Here is an 18,331-nt window from a genome sequence, read left to right as displayed (position 1 = left end):
AGCTAAAACAATAACACACACACACACACACACACACACACACACACTGACACAGAGCAGTAGAAATGGGCTTCTTTGAATCTGTCAGTATCTCTTACATCACGACTCTGACCAGCAGCCAGAGAGTTTCTTCACACGACTAGCTCAAAAACAACAACTTATCGTCTGTGATAATAAATATCTACTGCAGGAAATCTGTTGTCATTTTTGACAAGAAACGATTTTATTTCTGATTTTAGGTTTTAAAGCTGCAGTATGTAACTCTGCCTTCTCCCAGTGTTATCTAGAAACAGCTAATCAGAGCCAGGAGGCGGGTCTTAGCGCTGCCAATCACAACCTCTTATGGCTGCAGCTAGCATAGCATGTCGTGAATGCTGAGGCTAGTTAGCATAGCTACTGATGATGGTAGAGAAACAACTTTTTGTAACAGTAAGTCATTTATTCACCATGAGCACATTTAGCAGCATGTACATTAGGATGGTTGACAGCACTAAGCCCCTCCTTCTCCTGGCTATGATTGGTTGTTGAAATAAACGACATGGTGGCCGTTTTAACAAGTTTATAAAGGATTTTCCTTAGTAAGTTACAGACTGCAGCTTCAAAATAAGACATTTTCATACAGAGGATGTTGATACCCTAATAAAAAAATGCATGTAAACGCTGAAAAAATAGCTAAAACCTGCATTTATTTCTGTATTTATTACTAAATCTTCATCAGTTTCTTCATAATTCTTTAGGTTTTTCAGAGCCAGTTGAAGTTCCCCTCCCTCCCAGTCTGATTTTCTCTCCTCTTCTTCCTCCATCTCCACTGCAGCATGTCTAATGGTTCTGCTGCAGATCCGATCAGCGCCGGCCGTAGCAGAAACCGTTCTCACAACCTGCAGCTGCTGCACAAGAAGCATGCAGGAGAGGCCCGAACGTCAGAGACAAACAGGAATCCGTGAGCTGCAGAGCAGAGAGGCTGCTGCAGCGCCGATGGGCCGCGCTGCAGCAGCTCCTCCGGATGGAGCCGTTTGGAGATGAAGATGAAGAGAGGAGCAGGATTAATGTCCGCTGTCACAGAGGGAGATTTCACTCTGGAACGTTTTCTTCCATTTTCTTGTTCATGCAGTGAGAAGAAAGTGTAAAAATGTGACAAATATTCAATATATATACATTTAAATTAGAGCAAACATTGCTGATTAAAATGTTTCAATCAGCAAAATAATAATTTTGATTCAAATTCCAACTAATGATTATTTTATTAATAGATTGATTAATTGATTAGTCGGATTTTTAAAATGCCACAGTCTGGATATTTTTCATTTAACTCTTTTTTTGGGTAATATTAGAAATAAGAAAATAAGAAAATATTCCCATTTCAGGTCTTATCACGTTTTGCCAAGTTATTGCATTTTATTGTCTAGAATTCATGTAATTAAATAATTAATTGTCTACAGAAAAAAGGATTTTTACTTTCCTTTGCTGCCAAAATGACTTTTCTCATTCAGAAAATATAATACAGAAAAATATTTAAAACATGTTCCTACTATTCATGCATTGAGTGATAATTAATTATTAATTAATGCCATAAATTCTGCAACTATATCAAAAGAAAGACTAATTTATGGCCATTTCAACATTGAAGGCTCAACTTGAAAGAAAAAAGGGAAAATTTCAGTGGCGCAGTTGGTAGAGCTGTGGCCTTGCAGCAAGAAGGTCCTGGGTTCGATTCCTGTTCCGGGGTCTTTCTGCATGGAGTTTGCATGTTCTCCCTGTGCATGGTGGGTTCTCTCCGGGTTCTCCGGCTTCCTCCCACAGTCCAAAAACATGACTGTCAGGTTAATTGGTTTCTCTAAATTCTCCCTAGGTGTGTGTGTGTGTGTGTGTGTGTGTGTGTGTGTGTGTGTGTGTGTGTGTGTGTGTGTGTGTGTGAGTGTGTGTGTGAATGGTTGTATGTCTTGTGTGTCTCTGTGTTGCCCTGCGACAGACTGGCGACCTGTCCAGGGTGACCCCGCCTCTCGCCCGGAACGCAGCTGGAGAGGAACCAGCAACCCTCCTGACCCCATTAGGGATAAAGGGTGAATAGAAAATGGATGGATGGATGGATGGATGGATGGATGGATAAAACTGAACTGTAAAACATTCAGCCTTCCTGTTAGTTGCTAAAAATCTTCTTCTTTCCCTCAATCTGAGTGAAATGTTCAAACAATTTGGAATTTGCTTCGTACATCTCCAAGCCTCCCTGACATTTCTTTCACACCAAAGAGTGTTGCTACCATAAACAGGAAAGTAAAGGCTGACTGTTACCAGAAACCTTTTCTAATCGTAAAGTCAGAATTCTGATTTAATCTAAATTTTTTCTACTTCATAAAAGTCAGAAACTTAAAACCTTAAAGAACCTTCAGGTCAGAATTGCTTTTCTCCGTGGCCATGATCCTTTTCCGTAGTTAAGGAGTCAAGAAAAAGGGGAAGAAGAGTTGTGGTGCGTTCAGGTTACGTCAGAAGTAACAGTGTTCAAACTGAGTTCGGATTTCAACATGGCGACGCTCGTCGACATTATTTGCAGCATCTTTGACTAACATATGTTTAAGCTGTACTTCCCATAAGAAAAAAAACCCCCATTTTATTTATTTTTGTAAGTTTGAGGCGTTACAAATTACATTGACATTAGACATACTCTTACATATTTGTCTTGTAAAATAATGCGAGAAGAGGCCATAATGAAACGCGTCGGCCTGACAAGTTCTAACTGGGGGTAATCGGAACTGCTCCAGCATTCCCAGTGAAAAATCCAACTTCCGTTCGCCTTTCAATTGATTTTCCCAGTTTCGATTACAACTGAAACGTAACATCAGAATCTGCGTCAGTATCGGCACCGTGTCGATAGGTGGCGGTAGTGAACACTGAGGCGATTCTGAGCTGTTGGGGAAAAAAACAACAAAAACAGCCAGCAGAAAAGCACAGAACCAAGATGGCGGTGCAGGAGACAGCAGCCCAGCTGTCCATGGCTCTGAAGGTCCAGGAATATCCCACCCTGAAGGTAAACACGGCACACACCGGTACACGTCCCTGGTTCCGGGTGCTTCAGGTTCCCGGGGGGTTCGGTTCTGTTTTAAAGAGGTTGGTTGGTGGTAAATTTGAGAGTGGCTAAGATTAGCTAAGCTAGCATGGCCAGAACATCAGCCTGATGGGTTTAAAGGCAAGAATCAGAACCGTTTACACTTTTAACGGGTTCGGTGCTGATCTGCTTTGCTCGCGGTTCGGGTTGTTGGGCCTGAATTCCTCCAAAGGTCAAATTCTGGCTCAGTTTTAGGCAAACTGAACCCGCTGCGGTGTAGTTCGGTCCCGTTACCCTCAAAATCTGAGTTCTTTGGTAAAAGGTGAAAAGTTCTGACTGCTGCCCGAACCGTTTCGGGTTAAACGGACGAGTTCGGATCCCCAATAGAGACTGAAACAACATGGTTGCTCTTCCTTTCTGGAGCAGACGTGATTCGCCTGCTAAGAGTGAAAACCAGCCGAACCTAAACCCAGCAGCCGACCCGGTCCGTGGAGCTGGTTCGGTGTGGTTCTGGGCGGTTGGGGGTTCGGGAAAGCGGTTCGGCGTGTTAGCGCAGTGTCATCAGATTCCTGCCGCCTCTGTGCGCTTCAAAATGGCCAGCAGAAGAAACCGCCGCCGGCTGCCGCACACACGCACCGCTCCTCCATCCCACGGAGCGGGACTGCGACACCGGCGGACCCGGTCCAATGACAGCGCCTCCACACCCACACCCGCGGTGAGTACCGGTTCAGTGAAACCGAGCTGGAATGGACCGCTGTGGTTCCGCTGCAGGGAGATGATGGGCTCCATTTTGGGGCCAGGCTGATGCTCTAATTGGCATCAGAAGAGGCTTTTTGTGCGGCGCAGCAGTGATGCTGCTGCAGAAAACCCCAGATGTCTCAGAATAACCTCCATCACCAGCTAAACGCATCAAACTGGATCTGATCTCCCTGCTCTAGGTGTGGCAGCAGATTCTCCTCATGAAGAAGCATTAAGAAACGTTTCTAATGAAACTGAGGTCATATCTTTACGTTTCTATCCAAAAATCACAAAGAAAATGCAAACATTTCTCCATGTTTAGCTTTTATTAGAACCAGAATAAATATCAGTTAATTCATCCCAGAGGTTATGCTTGTTACAGTGTAATAGAGCCATCAAAATTAATCCAGTAATCTGATCAAAATTATGACATTTTTCAGTGAACCACTTCAGCTTGTTTTTGTACACTATAAAAAAATACAAATGCATAATTCAATTTCTTTTTATTTCCTAAAATGCAATAGCAGCATTCTTTGAATGAACCGCTTGATTATTTGTAGTAAAAGATGCATCTGCAGCTAAAAGCAGGTGAAGGTTGATCCAGTGTTTAATATTTGGATCAATTATTTGATGCCAAAGGAGTTAAGAGATTTTTTATGCAGAATTTAAATCAGGTGAAACTAGAAGTGCCAGTTGAGGATTTCTGGGTTTGATGTACAGACGGGGAGGATTTTTTAAAAATCACTTATTGTAAAATGTTGGTTTAATTTTGGCTCCAACTGTGTTGTTCCTTCAGCTAATGTTTTATTTTGACTCTATGTACTCCAGTTAGTGATTAATTGATTACTATATTAATCGATGATTATTTCAATAATCAGATTAATCGTTTCAGGCTGACAGCAGAATAAGATTCTCTCCTAATTAAAAACTGTAACAGAATATTCTGCCTCGAAACTGTCACTGAGATTTGATTTGATTTTAAATAAAATACTCCTGTTTAATTCCCATTTTTCATAATTTTATTACCTTACAAAAACCATCTGTCGTCTTTTCTGTTTAAATTTGTGGATTAAAGGAATAAAACAATAATTAAATTTTGTGTATAACACTCTTGTGACTTATTAATACTTTTTATTATTTCAGCAGCAATTGGATTAATATTTTTTCTGTATTCATTTAAAGTAATTAGATCAGGTTTTTCATCATTTACATTTTTTGTGCAGAAACAAGGAGACTGAGGGGTTAATAAACTATTAGACTTTCCTACCAGTTCATTCTGTTTGCCACTTTTCTATTTGGCCAGTTGGATGATGGAGGAAAAATCTCGATTTTTCTGACGTCTTGCAGTCCAGTTATCCAGAGCTCATCTCATTAAAGCGACTTTTTTCTCATAATTTTAAGATGTTTTTCTAGTAAAAGTGCATCTTTTTTGTTATTATGACTATATTTATAATGATAAATTATCGTAGTCTACATATGTTTTGCCTTGTTAAAGGAGCAGCATCATGTTAGTTATTCTCATCAAAACCAAAAATGGAGTTCCATCTTAATTCTTCCATACATGTTTGAGAAATTATTTAACCTTCATGGCAACCATTCAGTTGTGCAGTTGTTGACCTAACTCCGCCTTCGAGGCGCAGCTCCTCCCCACTCAGCTCCTCTAGACTAGCCAGCAGTAAATAGCAAACACCTGCTGAGCTCATTGTCGGAGCTGCTGCTTAGAGCGACACTGGTTAAAAACGTTAAAGGATATTAAAACTGATGGAAACATAGTTGATTGTGCTGTAAATGGCACTATGTGGAAACCTTCTGGATCTAAATGAAGCAATAAACAGACGGGCGGACATGAAGCTGGATGACTGTTACAGAACCAACACACGTCTCAGCAGATGTCTGTGAGGACAAACAGGCGCTTCATGGCTGAAGCTCCCTCTCTGCTGGCGGACTTCAACAGATTTCTGAATGGGATCCATTAGTTCCTGCTGGAGCGTTGGCACAAGTTTCCTGTGAAATTAACCGAAGAGGAAGGATTCATTCATTCAGTGAATCAGCGCCGTCCGCTGCATGCATTTATGGACAAATCTATCTTCCACTCTTAAAATGTTCTTAAAATTATTTCAACATAATATTTTCTCTTGTATTGAATGTTAACAGAAGGAGCAGTAACATCTGGTGACTTTTACTAGAAATACAGCTGCAGTATGAAACTTTTATAATAAAAATGTTTTTTACTTTAAAATTATCATTTGGTTGACAAATAATCTGTGGAAAAGAATTGAGCTCCTTTTAATTTGATTTCCTGCAGATAATATATTTTTTAATTTATTGTCAATGTATCGGTAAATTTGCTGAGCTACCTGTTTATGCTTGTTTTTAAATGAACGATCTGAACCGGTTCTTTGGCCTTTTAGCCGTGACGTAAGGCTGCTGCGTTTCCAGGTTCCGTATGAGACCCTGAACAAACGGTTCCGAGCGGCCCAGAAGAACATCGACCGGGAGACTAGTCACGTGACCATGGTGGTGGCGGAGTTGGAGAAGACGCTCAGCAGCTTCCCGGTGGTTGACTCCGTGGTGTCGCTGCTGGACGGAGTGGTGGAGAAACTCAGCGCCCTGAAGAGGAAGGTGAGGGATCCGGTCGAGTTGAAATGACCGAACCGAACCGAACCGGATCTATGGAGGGTTGATTTTATGAGACTGTAAAAAAGTCGCTCTATGTGATTTCTAGATTCAGCATCAAAAACATTTTTAAAAGGCAAATCGCCAATTAAAGGTGGTGGTTGTCATGGCAACCAGCCGGTCGCTTTGTTCGAACTCCAGTTGTTTTTTTCCAGAAGGTTCGGTTCGTTTAGTTAGGTCTGAACGCCTAATAGAAACTTTTGTCCGCCTGCAAACCTTGGTATCGGTTCGGTTGAAGTCGACTCTGGCGCGGTACAAAACCCGGAGACCACTCTAGAAGTGGACTACAGCGCAGGGCATTCTGGGTAAATACAGCTAAAACAAAAGCTTAAGCCCAGCGCTAGCGGGAGAAATGGCTCGCGGTCTTAGTCAAAGACAAACGATGAATCCTTCGACCGCCACTCTAGTTTTGATTTTGTGCGCTAAGTGACTCCGGAAGTTTTTGTATCGTTTCCTTCAGTGGTTCTAGGTGCAGCGCCCCCACATGTGAGGAGGGAAACGGGCTGCGTTTGACGCAGTGCAGTGTGAAAATCTAACCAAATGTTGCAGTTTTGCTCCCAATCGAACCGAGTCCACCGGAATATCAGGTATGAAAACACGCTTAGCATTTTTGACGTCATTTGTGTCCAGTGTGAATTTTTACTGCCGTGAGATTTTGTCCTACTGGCCAAATTTAGCATTAGTTTTACAACTACGACTTCAGGACCCCGAACACGGTAAAGCTCATGTTCAACCGCTGTCTTTCCGGGAGATGTTTAGAAACCAAAATTAGTCCATATGTTTTCCTTATAAACGAAGACCGAGTGGGTTGAATTTCTCCTTTTCAGTTGTGTAGTTTTTTTCCCCCTCTTTATTGTAGTGCTTCCTGCGCATGCGTACGTTCCACTACCGTCTCCATGGCGACGTCAGAACGTCCTGCGCTAAATGACGGCGGTTTTGTTCGTTCGTTAAATGTTATTGTTTTTGTTTGCTACTAATTAGAAATCATTATGCCGAATAAATGAAATATCTCCCTATTTAATAACTCAAATAGGGAGATATTAAAATGACTCTCCATGTCTTTTTGTACTGCTTTGACTTAGCCAGGTAAAATCAGGTATTTCTCAATGTTTTTTCTGTTTCTATTTATTTTTTAGCTTTTTATAAACTTTCACTATTCTTGAGTTGGAGAAACATTCAAGTACTCTGTTGTGGTTGTACTATAACGAATCTTAACAAATTCTATTGTGATTAGCTTCCAAAAAGACCAGAAAGCAATTTTTTTCATCCTTATTACCCTTTTTTCCCTCCTCTTGTGAAGTATTGTTAGAAGCTTTCTTATGATGTCTTGATTGTGTTTAATAATCACAATCAAGTGATTGGTTATCAGAGATCGGCCTCATGGATGATCAGTATCGGAATCGGCAGCAACAAAACCTGATGGGAGCGTCCCCATCACTTCAGGCTTCCTTCACTAGCCTCAAGTTGTGAAGAATCTTAAAGTTTAAACCCAGTAAACTGCATTAGCTAAGTTGAGTGCATTAATTCCCTGTTACAGACCTTACATGAATGTTCTGTTTAACACATCAGATTCATTTTTCCTCAACATATTAGAACACTTTTAGATTTGTGTGTCCTGTGGAATAGGAAACCATCCTTCAGCTCAGCTAGTGATGTCAGAAAACAGGCTGCATTTTGTTGTAATTCACTGTAAGCTTCCTGTCTGTTTTCTGAAGGCTGCTGAGTCGATTCAAGCGGAGGATGAGAGCGCCAAGCTGTGTAAGCGTCGCATTGAGCACCTGAAGGAGCACAGCAGCGACCAGCCAGGTTCGGTCAACCTGTGGAAGAAGAAACGCATGGACCGCATGATGGTGGAGCACCTGCTGCGCTGCGGCTACTACAACACCGCCGTCAAGCTGGCCAGGCAGAGCGGCATAGAGGTTCTGCATTTGCTCACGAAACAAACTTCATTTTCCTCATCCTGACTTTAATCTGAAAGGATCAACTCTGCCACCTTTCCAGGATCTGGTGAACATCGAGATGTTCCTCACAGCAAAGGAGGTGGAGGAGTCTTTGGAGAGGCAGGAAACGGCCACCTGCCTCGCCTGGTGCCATGACAACAAGTCCCGCCTCCGCAAGATGAAGGTACCTAGCATGCAGCATTTAACTGCAAAACTCAGAAACCTTTATGTTGAGATCTGCTGCAGGGTGGAAGTGAGGATGCTTTAGTTTTCTCTCAAAAAGGAAGAAAAACATCAAAATAAACACTCAGACTTTGCTTCAAGTTTCTCCTCAAGATGTCCGTTGCTATCAAAAAAATTAAATAGTAATTATGTTTTTAAACATGGAAATGGACACAAAGTGGAGCCTTGAAGGGACCAGAGGTCTATGGAGTCTCATTAGAGACGAAACTGTTACAGTAAGGTTGGGATCTTAATGATTTATTCAGGATCTACTGATGAAAATGTTAAAATTTAATAAGAACTGGGTTTGAATTTATGTTTGAGATTTCTCAAATCCTCACAGGGTCAAATATTTACATACACATAAATGTTTTGTAGCCATCAGCAAACTTCTGGCTTCTATCAGGGTTGAAGGTCTGGACCGGTCCAGAAGAAAGACGCTGTTTACTCTGTAGAACCTGGAACCAAGCAGCAGTGGGTTGAATGACCCAGTTAATCTGTTCCTTATGTTTATGTAATGATTTTTGAAACTTGGGGAACTTTTTAAAACTGTTTTATGTCTCTAATGATAATAGTAGTTTTTGGTTTTGCAGAGCTGTCTGGAGTTTAGTCTGAGAATTCAGGAGTTTATTGAGCTCATCAGGCAGAACAAGCGCATGGATGCAGTGCGGTAACTCCCACACTATCACCACATACCATGATTGATGGGCTGTTTTCATGTTTTTCAAACTGTCCCTCTTATGTTTACTCTCTGTGTTTATATCAGACATGCAAGGAAGCATTTCAGTCAGGCAGAAGGAGGGCAGCTGGATGAGGTCCGGCAGGTGATGGGAATGCTGGCCTTCCCATCAGATACACACATCTCCCCCTATAAGGTAGCAGTCCTGTGCTTCATCTCAGATTACCAACTGATAAACACACTGCAGCTTCAACAGAGGGGCAAAAATGTAAAGCAAATGACTGTAGTACCAGTTCTTGCCACCAGTGGGCGCCTGTTGTCTCTTAATAAGATTAAACTGCATTTAAGGACTGCAGATTAACTTTAATTTGCTCTGGTTTTAAATCAAATGAGCTTTTTATTATTTTATAATTATAACAGAATCAATTAGGTGCAGTTTGTCAAACTTTTTTTATTAAATTAGTGAAAATGGTAAACAGTTGTTACAGCTTCCTTCAAAGACCTGATATGAGTCCAGTTTTATTCTACAGTAAATGACAGATTAGAGTAAACACAGTTTAGAGTTTAAGAAATCTGTTTGTAAAAATTTACAATTTAAAAAAAGGATTAACATTTTAATGATCTGTTTTTATGGAGGACCAAAAGGGCCAAATTAAATGAATACATAGTTAAATCATCTTCAGTTCAAGCTTTTATTAAAAAAACAGCGGCAATGAAAAAATAAATACAATAAATAGAGAAAGAAAAATAAATAAATGTTCAAATAAATAATTTTGGTCGAAAATTATTCTATTAAATATCACTAAAATGCAAATGTATAATGGATGATGCAGATAATTTATGTATGGAAGCCCAGGGGCTAAAACTGATCTGTTGAACTCCAGTAGTTTAGCCTAATTCTTTTTTTTACACTTTAATTATCAGCTTCATCTATTATGATTTACATTTTAATGATTTCCTGACGTATTTAAGAAATTAAATTTCTATTAACTTTATTTGATTTTGTCTCTTCTGGCCCTCCATAGTTGTTGGTGTTGAAACATTTTATCAGGTTTGTCTTGTTTTCAGGTCAAACATCATAAAGTTGTTAAAAATCTACTTTCATCTGGACCCACATCCAGTTTGAGATCAACAGTAGAAAAAAAATCACATCATTTTAAAATATTTTATTATCTGATCTCTTTTTGTTTATCCTGGTTCTGGTCCGTGATCGGTGAGGATGAAGTAGAACCTCGTCTCCTTGCAGCAGCCTGAGCTATGATCGCTGCCTCTCCCCTCACTGAGAGCACGTCTGAGTTTTGGTAACTTCAGGGGAAACTTTGTCTTGGTTCTGCTCCCTTCAGGATCTTCTGGATCCGGCTCGCTGGAAGATGCTGATCCAGCAGTTCAGATACGACAACTACAGACTCCACCAGCTGGGAAACAACTCTGTGTTCACCATCACCCTGCAGGCCGGCCTGTCCGCCATCAAGACTCCGTATCCTTCACTCCCACTGGCTTCCTGCAAACTTCCACACTAATCCACTCCGATTATCAGTTCACTCGACTGGGAACGGCTCGTTTCTCACTGATCAAAATAATACTTACTAAGACGTTGCAACATGAAAAACAGATTCTTTAAAGGACAGTTTGATGTTTATTTAGTAAATGCTTTGTTATCTAATCCAGAACCAGTTTAATCCTCTTCACACCACAACTCGTCGTCCTTAACTCGTCGTTTCAGTCAATGCTACAAGGAGGACGGCTCCTCTAAAAACCCAGACTGCCCCGTTTGCAGCAAATCTCTGAACAAGTTGGCACAGCCGCTGCCGATGGCTCACTGCGCCAACTCCAGGCTGGTGTGTAAGATCTCTGGGGAGGTGATGAACGAGAACAACCCGCCCATGATGCTGCCCAACGGATACGTCTACGGCTACAACGTGAGTCCAGTCACAGCTGGCCGACCTGGAGGCAAAACTTAGTTTGAGATATTAATAAAAAAGTTTCCAGAAGTCATCAAAGCAGCACAAACAAAAATGTTTTGCTGTACAAACGTAGCTGAGTTGATTAACAACAAATTCTTTGGTGTGGTTGACCTCTGATGACCTTTGGAAATGTTGTTTCTAATATCTTTAAAATGATAGCAGCACAAACAGGCCAGTCACAATAAATTAATCTCATGATAAATTAAAATGAGCTCCATTTGCATCTTCGTTCTTTTTCTACCAAAAACTGCATGATAAAATATTCAGTCTCAACTACATCCTTTGTTTGGAGAACAATTGTTTTTCACAGAGACTAAATAAGTTGTTTTATTTGTTGATTTGTGTATTTTATGATATTTAAAATGTCTTCCAGTTCCAGTGTTTCAATCAGAACTGAGAGTTTATTGATCTTTAAGAATGTGTTGTCCTGCTGTCCTCCAGTCCCTGCTGTCCATCCGCCAGGACGACAAAGTGGTCTGTCCCAGAACCAAAGAGGTGTTCAGCTTCTCTCAGGCAGAGAAGGTCTACATCATGTGATCACATCCTCCACCGTGACCACTCAGTGGAGCTGTGACCTTTCACCCCAGTAGATTACTTCCTCTTCCTGACACAGCTGGGCTCTTCTTCTTTCAGACTGTTTAGATGTGACTAGGAGTTGTTCGACCTGATCCATTCAAGCACACGGACATTTTCATTATCTTAAAGGCCTTTACTCTGAATATTAGAGTCTAGAGGAAAAAGGACTGAGTGAAACTGTTAGTTAGATGTTTGATTTTACTACAACAAATAAAAAAAGAACTTGTAAAGGATCACTCTTGAGTTTTTCCTTTTTACTAACTTTTTTTAATTTTTTTTATAAATGTGATTGGCTGCATCGCTGGTCTCCAGCCGTTCTTCCTTTTTTTATGATGGCTGAGGAACTTGTTTTGACTGAAACCTTCGGTTGTCCAGCAGCACATCCCATAATATGTCATCATTACCTTGCAATAACTCCTCACTTCAGAGGAGGCGCTGTTTCAGGTGGTCCTGCTAAATTCTGGGTCATCTGTTTTTGCTTTTTCCGATTAAATAAACTTTTTATTTAACTGATTTTCATTTTGTTCCACCTTTCTGGATTCATTAGAATTAAATACCTGATGATGCATTTCTAGTTTAAATTTTGGATGAAATCCTTCACCTTCTGTTGGCACCTTCAGTTTAACCCATGTTTTAATATTGTTCACATGTAAACTAACTCAGTAGGAGCTGATTTAATGCAGATTTTATTCTCCCATCTGTTGATCGGCTCATGTGAAATCATCCCATTTGTGTCTGTTGGTGATCTGGACGTGTATTTGTGACGATGCCTCTGTTCTGTGTGTTTGTGTTGGTAGAATTAGAAATGGGGAGTGTTTCATTAGCTGTGTGCCTCATAAAGATCTCAATGAAACTTTGATTTTACTCTTTATTTGAAGCGTCTCGTTTTGTCGGAACGGGTCGCTGCGGTTCTGATGGCATGAAAATTCACCAAAGTGCTCCGTCGTTTCCCATGAAACTCAATTACCATGTGTGGTAGTTTTGGGCCAGACGATGAGAAACTGGAGGCAGATTTAAAGGAATTCAAGGGGCAACATGATTGTCCATATGCATCATTTACATTTTATCAGCAGATTTCATGTGATAGACCAACAGAGGGTAACTTAGCAATGAGAATTAGAACTAAAATAGATGGTTTCATTAGTTTTTACATCACACTATAAAATTCAGCTGCTTTTCACTCATATTTCTGTGTTATTGGCCTTACAGAAAACTGTAAAGATCTATTTTAAAAAATTAAGATGTATTACCAAGCTGATAGTTATTGTGACCAGGTTTAATATACAGAAGTGTAAATTCAGAGTTACTAAACCAAACATCACTGCATTAAAAACAAATTCAAGCAGTGAATTAAATCTGTTCAACTTTCAGAAAACCCAAAAGCGCCAGGTTTAATTTGTCTATGTAGTCTGTTAAAGAAATTAAACAGTCTTGTTCTGAATGGTTCTTGCTTTGCCCAGATTTAAAGAAGATGCTTATATTAGAGGAGGGCTGGCTCCTTCACTGTTTGTGGAAGTCGGTTGTTGAGAATTCATCTGTTGGGGTGGCAGCATCAGAACCAAGGATTCTAAAAGGCTCAAGCTGACAGAAGGCTGGTTCTGGTTCTGTTCTGGGGACGACTGGAACCTGTGCAGATGAAAGAAGGATTACAGGCAACTCTGAGGTTCCTCTTCGCAAGATTTTCCTCAAGCGTGTCTTAAGTCAGAGGTTTCTTCAGATTTGCTGTAATACAGACTGCTACAGGAGATCATTCTTGCCATTAGCATCAAATGTGAAGGAACTTGGGTGATGAATTGCAGCATTTAATTTTCTTTGGGATCAATAAGTCACTTTTGAACTGAATTTATATTGAATAATTCATTTATTTTTATAATTTCTACATCGCTTGATCCCTGAGCATCACCAAAAATTGCATTTTTTGTTAAATATTTTGTTATATACATTTAGTCCACTGACATTCATTTCTGTAATGTTCTGTGATCGAAATAAAGCTGGTTTTGAAAAAAAAAGATTAGAATTTAGAGCTGCTTTATTCTTTACATTAAAAGGTCTGGTTGAAGAATGACATTAAAGATTGTGATAATTCTATGCAACTCATGGTTAAAACGATGCAAATGATTTTTAATACGTTGTCAACGTTGTACGTCTTTTCAAGATGTCCGTTGTCCCGCAAAGAAACCGGAAAAGGCGTTATAAATGTGACGTCACTGCTATTCGTTTATAAAAAGGCCCGCTCTTCCTCCTCCGCCATCTTGAGATCAACGCGTCGTTGAATTCAAGCTGCTCCTGCTCGCCATTTTTACTCCCTTTTTGAAAATGAGTGACCAGCTCTGTAAGCTCTTCGTCGGCGGCCTGAACGTGGACACCGACGACGATGGCCTCCGCAAGCACTTCGAGCAGTACGGGGCCCTGACCGACTGCGTGGTCGTTGTGAACAAGCAGCTGCAGCGCTCCCGCTGCTTCGGCTTTGTTACCTACTCCACACCGGAGGAGGCCGACGCCGCCATGGCTGCTAGGCCGCACACCGTCGACGGCAACTCGGTAGAGGTAAAGCGAGCAGTGGCCAGAGAAGACGCAAACAAGCCCGAAGCTTTGGCCAAAGTGAAGAAAATCTTTATCGGTGGGCTGAAAGACGACATCGAAGAGCAGCATTTGACCGACTACTTCTCGCAGTACGGCCAGGTGGAGAAGTCTGAAGTCATCTCCGAGAAGGAGACGGGGAAGAAGAGGGGCTTCGGATTCGTGTACTTCACCGACCATGACTCGGCAGATAAGGCCGTGGTGGTGAAGTTTCACACTGTTAATGGACACAAAGTGGAAGTGAAGAAAGCCCTGACTAAACAAGAGATGCAGGCTGCGAGTAGGAACACAATGGCGCCGAGGGGCAGACCGGGCCGCGGCATGAGAGGAAATCAAAATGGCTACGGAGGCAGGGAATATGGCGGAAGCTACAACTACGGAAATGGCGGCGGTGGCGGCTACAACTGTGGCGGCTACGGAGGGTACGGTGGACCGTACGGAGGCGGCTATGGCGACCAGGGAAGCGGCTACGGTGGCGGCAACGGCTACAACGACTTTGGCAGCGGCTACGGCCAGCAGTCCTCTGGCTACGGTCCCATGAAGGGGCCGCCTTTCGGGGGCCAGCGGAGCGCGGCTCCCTACGCCAGAGGCGGCGGTGGCGGCGGATACCCCAGGGGGGGCTACGGCGGCGGCGGCTACTGAAAGGCACCCTGAAACAAGAACCCCCCCACTCCCCGCTACTCGTTTCTCCCAGGCATTTGGACGCAAAACTCAGTCACTAATGGGGCGTCTGCCGTGAATCCCATCCATGGCAGAGCCGCAGAGACACCCCTCCCCCACCTGAACCCCCCAAACAGGTAGGAAGGTCACTTCCCTGAACACCTGCTTAACCCGAACAGCACTTCTTGCTGTTCACCTAGGACACATAATTGAAGAATTACACGTTCAATGATCCCTTTTTTAATGTACCCACGCCACCAGTGTGAGGTTGTCTTTAGAGTTGGATTTTTTTTTTTATATATATTTGCGTTCCTCGTTGTGTTTGGAAAAAATGATGTAGGATTATTTTCCTGATAAGTTCTTATTTTTTTAATATTTGCATTTTAAGCAGTTGGATTCGATTTTGTTAAATTTAGAGAAAAGTTTAGTGTATTTTCTTTTCAATGTGAGGATGAGAATGTTTTTCTGGTTCATAGATGTCATTACTATAAATTTTTGTATAATTTTCCGGGTCATCCAAGGAAATTTACTACTGCAGGACTCTAGTCTCCCTCCCCATATTGTACTTTAAATTCCTCTGAGCATATTGCTAGATTCAGTCTAAATACTGTTCATTTTTTCCTGTAGCAATATCTATTGTATATTGTGTACTTTCATGTGTTGAGAACAAAAACTTATTGTTGAAACATTTTGGTATGCTCATGTATGTTCATTTTAAATAAAACGTTATACCACTTAGCTTAGTTATCTTACTTATTTAACCAGGCTTCCAGTTTATCCACAGGTTTATGACATCATCTTAGTTACATCTTTTACTCAGGTGGGTGAAATGGATGCAGTCTACCCACAGCCAAAGCATGTAGGCTTTGTAGGGTGAGACCTTGTCTTAACTGTGGTTTTAAGATTTGACTTTACTTTCATATTTACTACATGTGGACCTGAGGGCTCTGATAATTATCTTTGATTATTCCTACATTTAGGTGTTCTTACTCGTATTCCTGTAGGCTATCCCAGCCAAAATAGCCGTAGCAGTTTGTTTGTAGGCTACGTCAGGACCCTGTTGATTACCTGGGGTCGGTTGTGATAGGAGTCTGAAATATCTCTTTAGGATATCCACATCCAGCCAACTAGGTATGTAAATCAACCTGTCTTCACTCTGTGTTGGTCAAAAATGTATGGAATATATTTAAGATGGTGCACAAGTGTACCACTGTTTAATCTTACCAGATTACTGCGTCTTTTTATGTAGCTAAACATAAGTAAAACTGGGGAGTTTTGTTGCTTAATTTTGGTTTTGTGGGTGAAAGGAGACGCGGGTTTGTTCCACTGAACGGTGGAACAACTAACTGGTGTCTCCTGGAATAATCCTGCGTTGCTCTGTTTCTCATTGCTGTGTTTTCCTCCGTCTCCAGGTTGCCTCTGTAACCTGGCCTGTAGGGCTTCACCTGGAAGCTGACAGGGAACCGAGGAGGGCCGAACCTTCTTCCTCTTCAGGTGACATTACTGCAGAAAAATACTGGCCACTTCTGTTGGCTGCTTTTAGGTTGGATATTAAAGTATTCATTACCACAAAGACACTAAATGGATGAAAAATGAATCTTTTAAGCAGGGTTTTGTGTAACTTAAATGGGTGAGTTATTAAACGGTTAGCTTGAAATCGTAAAGAATTGTATGGCAGTGTTCTTGAGAAACCTTTCGTTTTAAATCTGAATACATAATTTAACTTAAAACTGTTCCTACAGTGGATCCAGTAGGATGTCTGGATTTAGAAACTAAACTGTTTTACCGATTTATATTCTCTTACTTATAGGTTATTTTACATGCTTGCCGGTTTCAGATCATCTGAGGATGAGGAGCTTCTCTACTGATGGCTGTATATATTTTTATGAATGCACAATAAATATTTATTTTGATATACCACAAGACTTGTTACTTTTCTATATTTTCTGGAGGTAAAGTTTCAATTTTTAATGTGGGGTTCAGATGAATGTCAGAATCCAAAGCTGCTGAAAACTTCTCCACTGCACAAAATTTCTCTGTAAATATACATAAAATATTACCTGACTGACTTTCAATAAAGTAAACTTAATTTTCAATACAGTGAAGGAAAATTAAAAATGTAAAAACAATTCTGGGCAATTTATCAAATGTTTCACTTCAGTTATTGATCAGTTGGATATAACTTCAGCTCATGTTTAAAAATGTTCATAAATGGAGGGCTGTGTCTATTTACAGGTCATTAAATCTGCATTAATGACCTGCAGTCTACATTTCAAAATGCAAAGTTTGAACTTTGATGGGATTATTAGTTGCTGATGGGCTCAGAGAAAGTGACTAGATTAAGAACTTCACCTTTAAAAACTCGTTTGAGTGATTACCATTGATTTAGTGACAATGGGGCAAAAAGACTAATATTTAAACTTAAGTAAGATGCAACTAAAATTTTATACCAAACTTTCATAAATTATGCTACTAATATTAGCACATTTATATTACTGGAGTATCACTTAAGAATCTGTCTAAACTGTTAAATGGGAAATGTGTTTGGCTAATTTAGCAGTTTTGTGAAATGGTCACAATAACAATCTGACTTTATGCTGATTGTTAAAGCTATCAGCTAGCAACCTTTCTGTAAAATCAGTCATTTTACAGAAATGCAACTGATTTCTGCAGTGTTTAGATAGTTTGCTGCATGTGAAGATAAATGTACAGATAAGGCAGATTTTAACGATCCATTTTCAAAACATCCGAGTCTCGTGCAGCTTTGCAGGAAACCTGAGCAACAAAACGAGCAGATTGACAAAAACTGGAAGGGAATAGATCAAATTAATCTAATTGACAGGGATTATGATTAAAAACATGTTTTAGTCATCTGTAGCACATAAGGAAAACAAAACTATTGGATTTTTTTGTAGTACCACATTTTTTTTTTTAGTTAAAAAAAAAACAAAACTTTGAAAAATTGTGCCAAAAGAAATGTACAAAACTTTCACAACATTCAGAGGAAAAGAAAAAAAACAGAACCTAAGTAAGTTAATGTAAACCGAAGTGGACGATGTAAGAGCAGAAAAGGACAATTTAACCACTTCCAGACGATTGAGGTCAGAGAGTTACTATCTAATGTTCTCAGGTTTTACAGTGCTGCATTTTCACACCTTTTAGCTTACGTCATGTTGTCAGACAGGTTCTGTTTGGGTGATTAAAATCATAAATTTATAATGAAGCATGAAATTAAATTCAATAATGTCATTCTTGA

At 40.5% G+C, this 18,331-nt stretch overlaps 2 protein-coding genes across 3 annotated transcripts; both read left to right on the top strand.

Annotated features, from left to right (window-relative positions):
* Window positions 1-2,852: 2,852 nt before the first annotated feature.
* maea (macrophage erythroblast attacher, E3 ubiquitin ligase) lies at window positions 2,853-12,068 on the top strand. Its single transcript, XM_044126742.1, has 9 exons — window positions 2,853-3,022; window positions 6,218-6,400; window positions 8,170-8,373; window positions 8,456-8,578; window positions 9,210-9,286; window positions 9,383-9,491; window positions 10,639-10,772; window positions 11,019-11,214; window positions 11,701-12,068. The coding sequence occupies exons 1-9, from the start codon at window positions 2,954-2,956 to the stop codon at window positions 11,794-11,796; spliced, it is 1,191 nt and encodes a 396-aa protein (XP_043982677.1). The 5' UTR covers window positions 2,853-2,953; the 3' UTR covers window positions 11,797-12,068.
* A 1,981-nt stretch (window positions 12,069-14,049) lies between these two features.
* Window positions 14,050-16,992, top strand: LOC122836837 (heterogeneous nuclear ribonucleoprotein A0-like). Of its 2 annotated transcripts, XM_044126747.1 has the most exons (3): window positions 14,050-15,212; window positions 16,488-16,569; window positions 16,886-16,992. In XM_044126747.1, the coding sequence occupies exon 1, from the start codon at window positions 14,152-14,154 to the stop codon at window positions 15,055-15,057; it is 906 nt and encodes a 301-aa protein (XP_043982682.1). In that variant the 5' UTR covers window positions 14,050-14,151; the 3' UTR covers window positions 15,058-15,212; window positions 16,488-16,569; window positions 16,886-16,992. The 2 variants fall into 2 exon arrangements, with proteins under 2 accessions (XP_043982682.1, XP_043982681.1); XM_044126746.1 differs by having other exon boundaries at window positions 14,050-16,569.
* The last annotated feature ends 1,339 nt before the right edge of the window (window positions 16,993-18,331 follow it).

The sequence above is a fragment of the Gambusia affinis genome, linkage group LG09, assembly GCF_019740435.1.
Source record: "Gambusia affinis linkage group LG09, SWU_Gaff_1.0, whole genome shotgun sequence".
In the NCBI taxonomy this organism is placed as follows: domain Eukaryota; kingdom Metazoa; phylum Chordata; class Actinopteri; order Cyprinodontiformes; family Poeciliidae; genus Gambusia; species Gambusia affinis.
Note: the sequence above shows the minus strand (reverse complement) of the source record. Positions and strands in the feature narration are given on the sequence as shown.

What these genes read in the sequence shown, in the direction of transcription:
- maea (XM_044126742.1), top strand. Translation starts at nt 2,954, where the DNA reads ATGGCGGTGCAGGAGACAGCAGCCCAGCTGTCCATGGCTCTGAAGGTC. An exon ending in CCAGGCAGAGCGGCATAGAG is followed by an intron (nt 8,374 to 8,455) that starts GTTCTGCATTTG and finishes CCACCTTTCCAG; the next exon opens with GATCTGGTGAACATCGAGAT. An exon ending in CCCGCCTCCGCAAGATGAAG is followed by an intron (nt 8,579 to 9,209) that starts GTACCTAGCATG and finishes TTGGTTTTGCAG; the next exon opens with AGCTGTCTGGAGTTTAGTCT.
- LOC122836837 (XM_044126747.1), top strand. Translation starts at nt 14,152, where the DNA reads ATGAGTGACCAGCTCTGTAAGCTCTTCGTCGGCGGCCTGAACGTGGAC.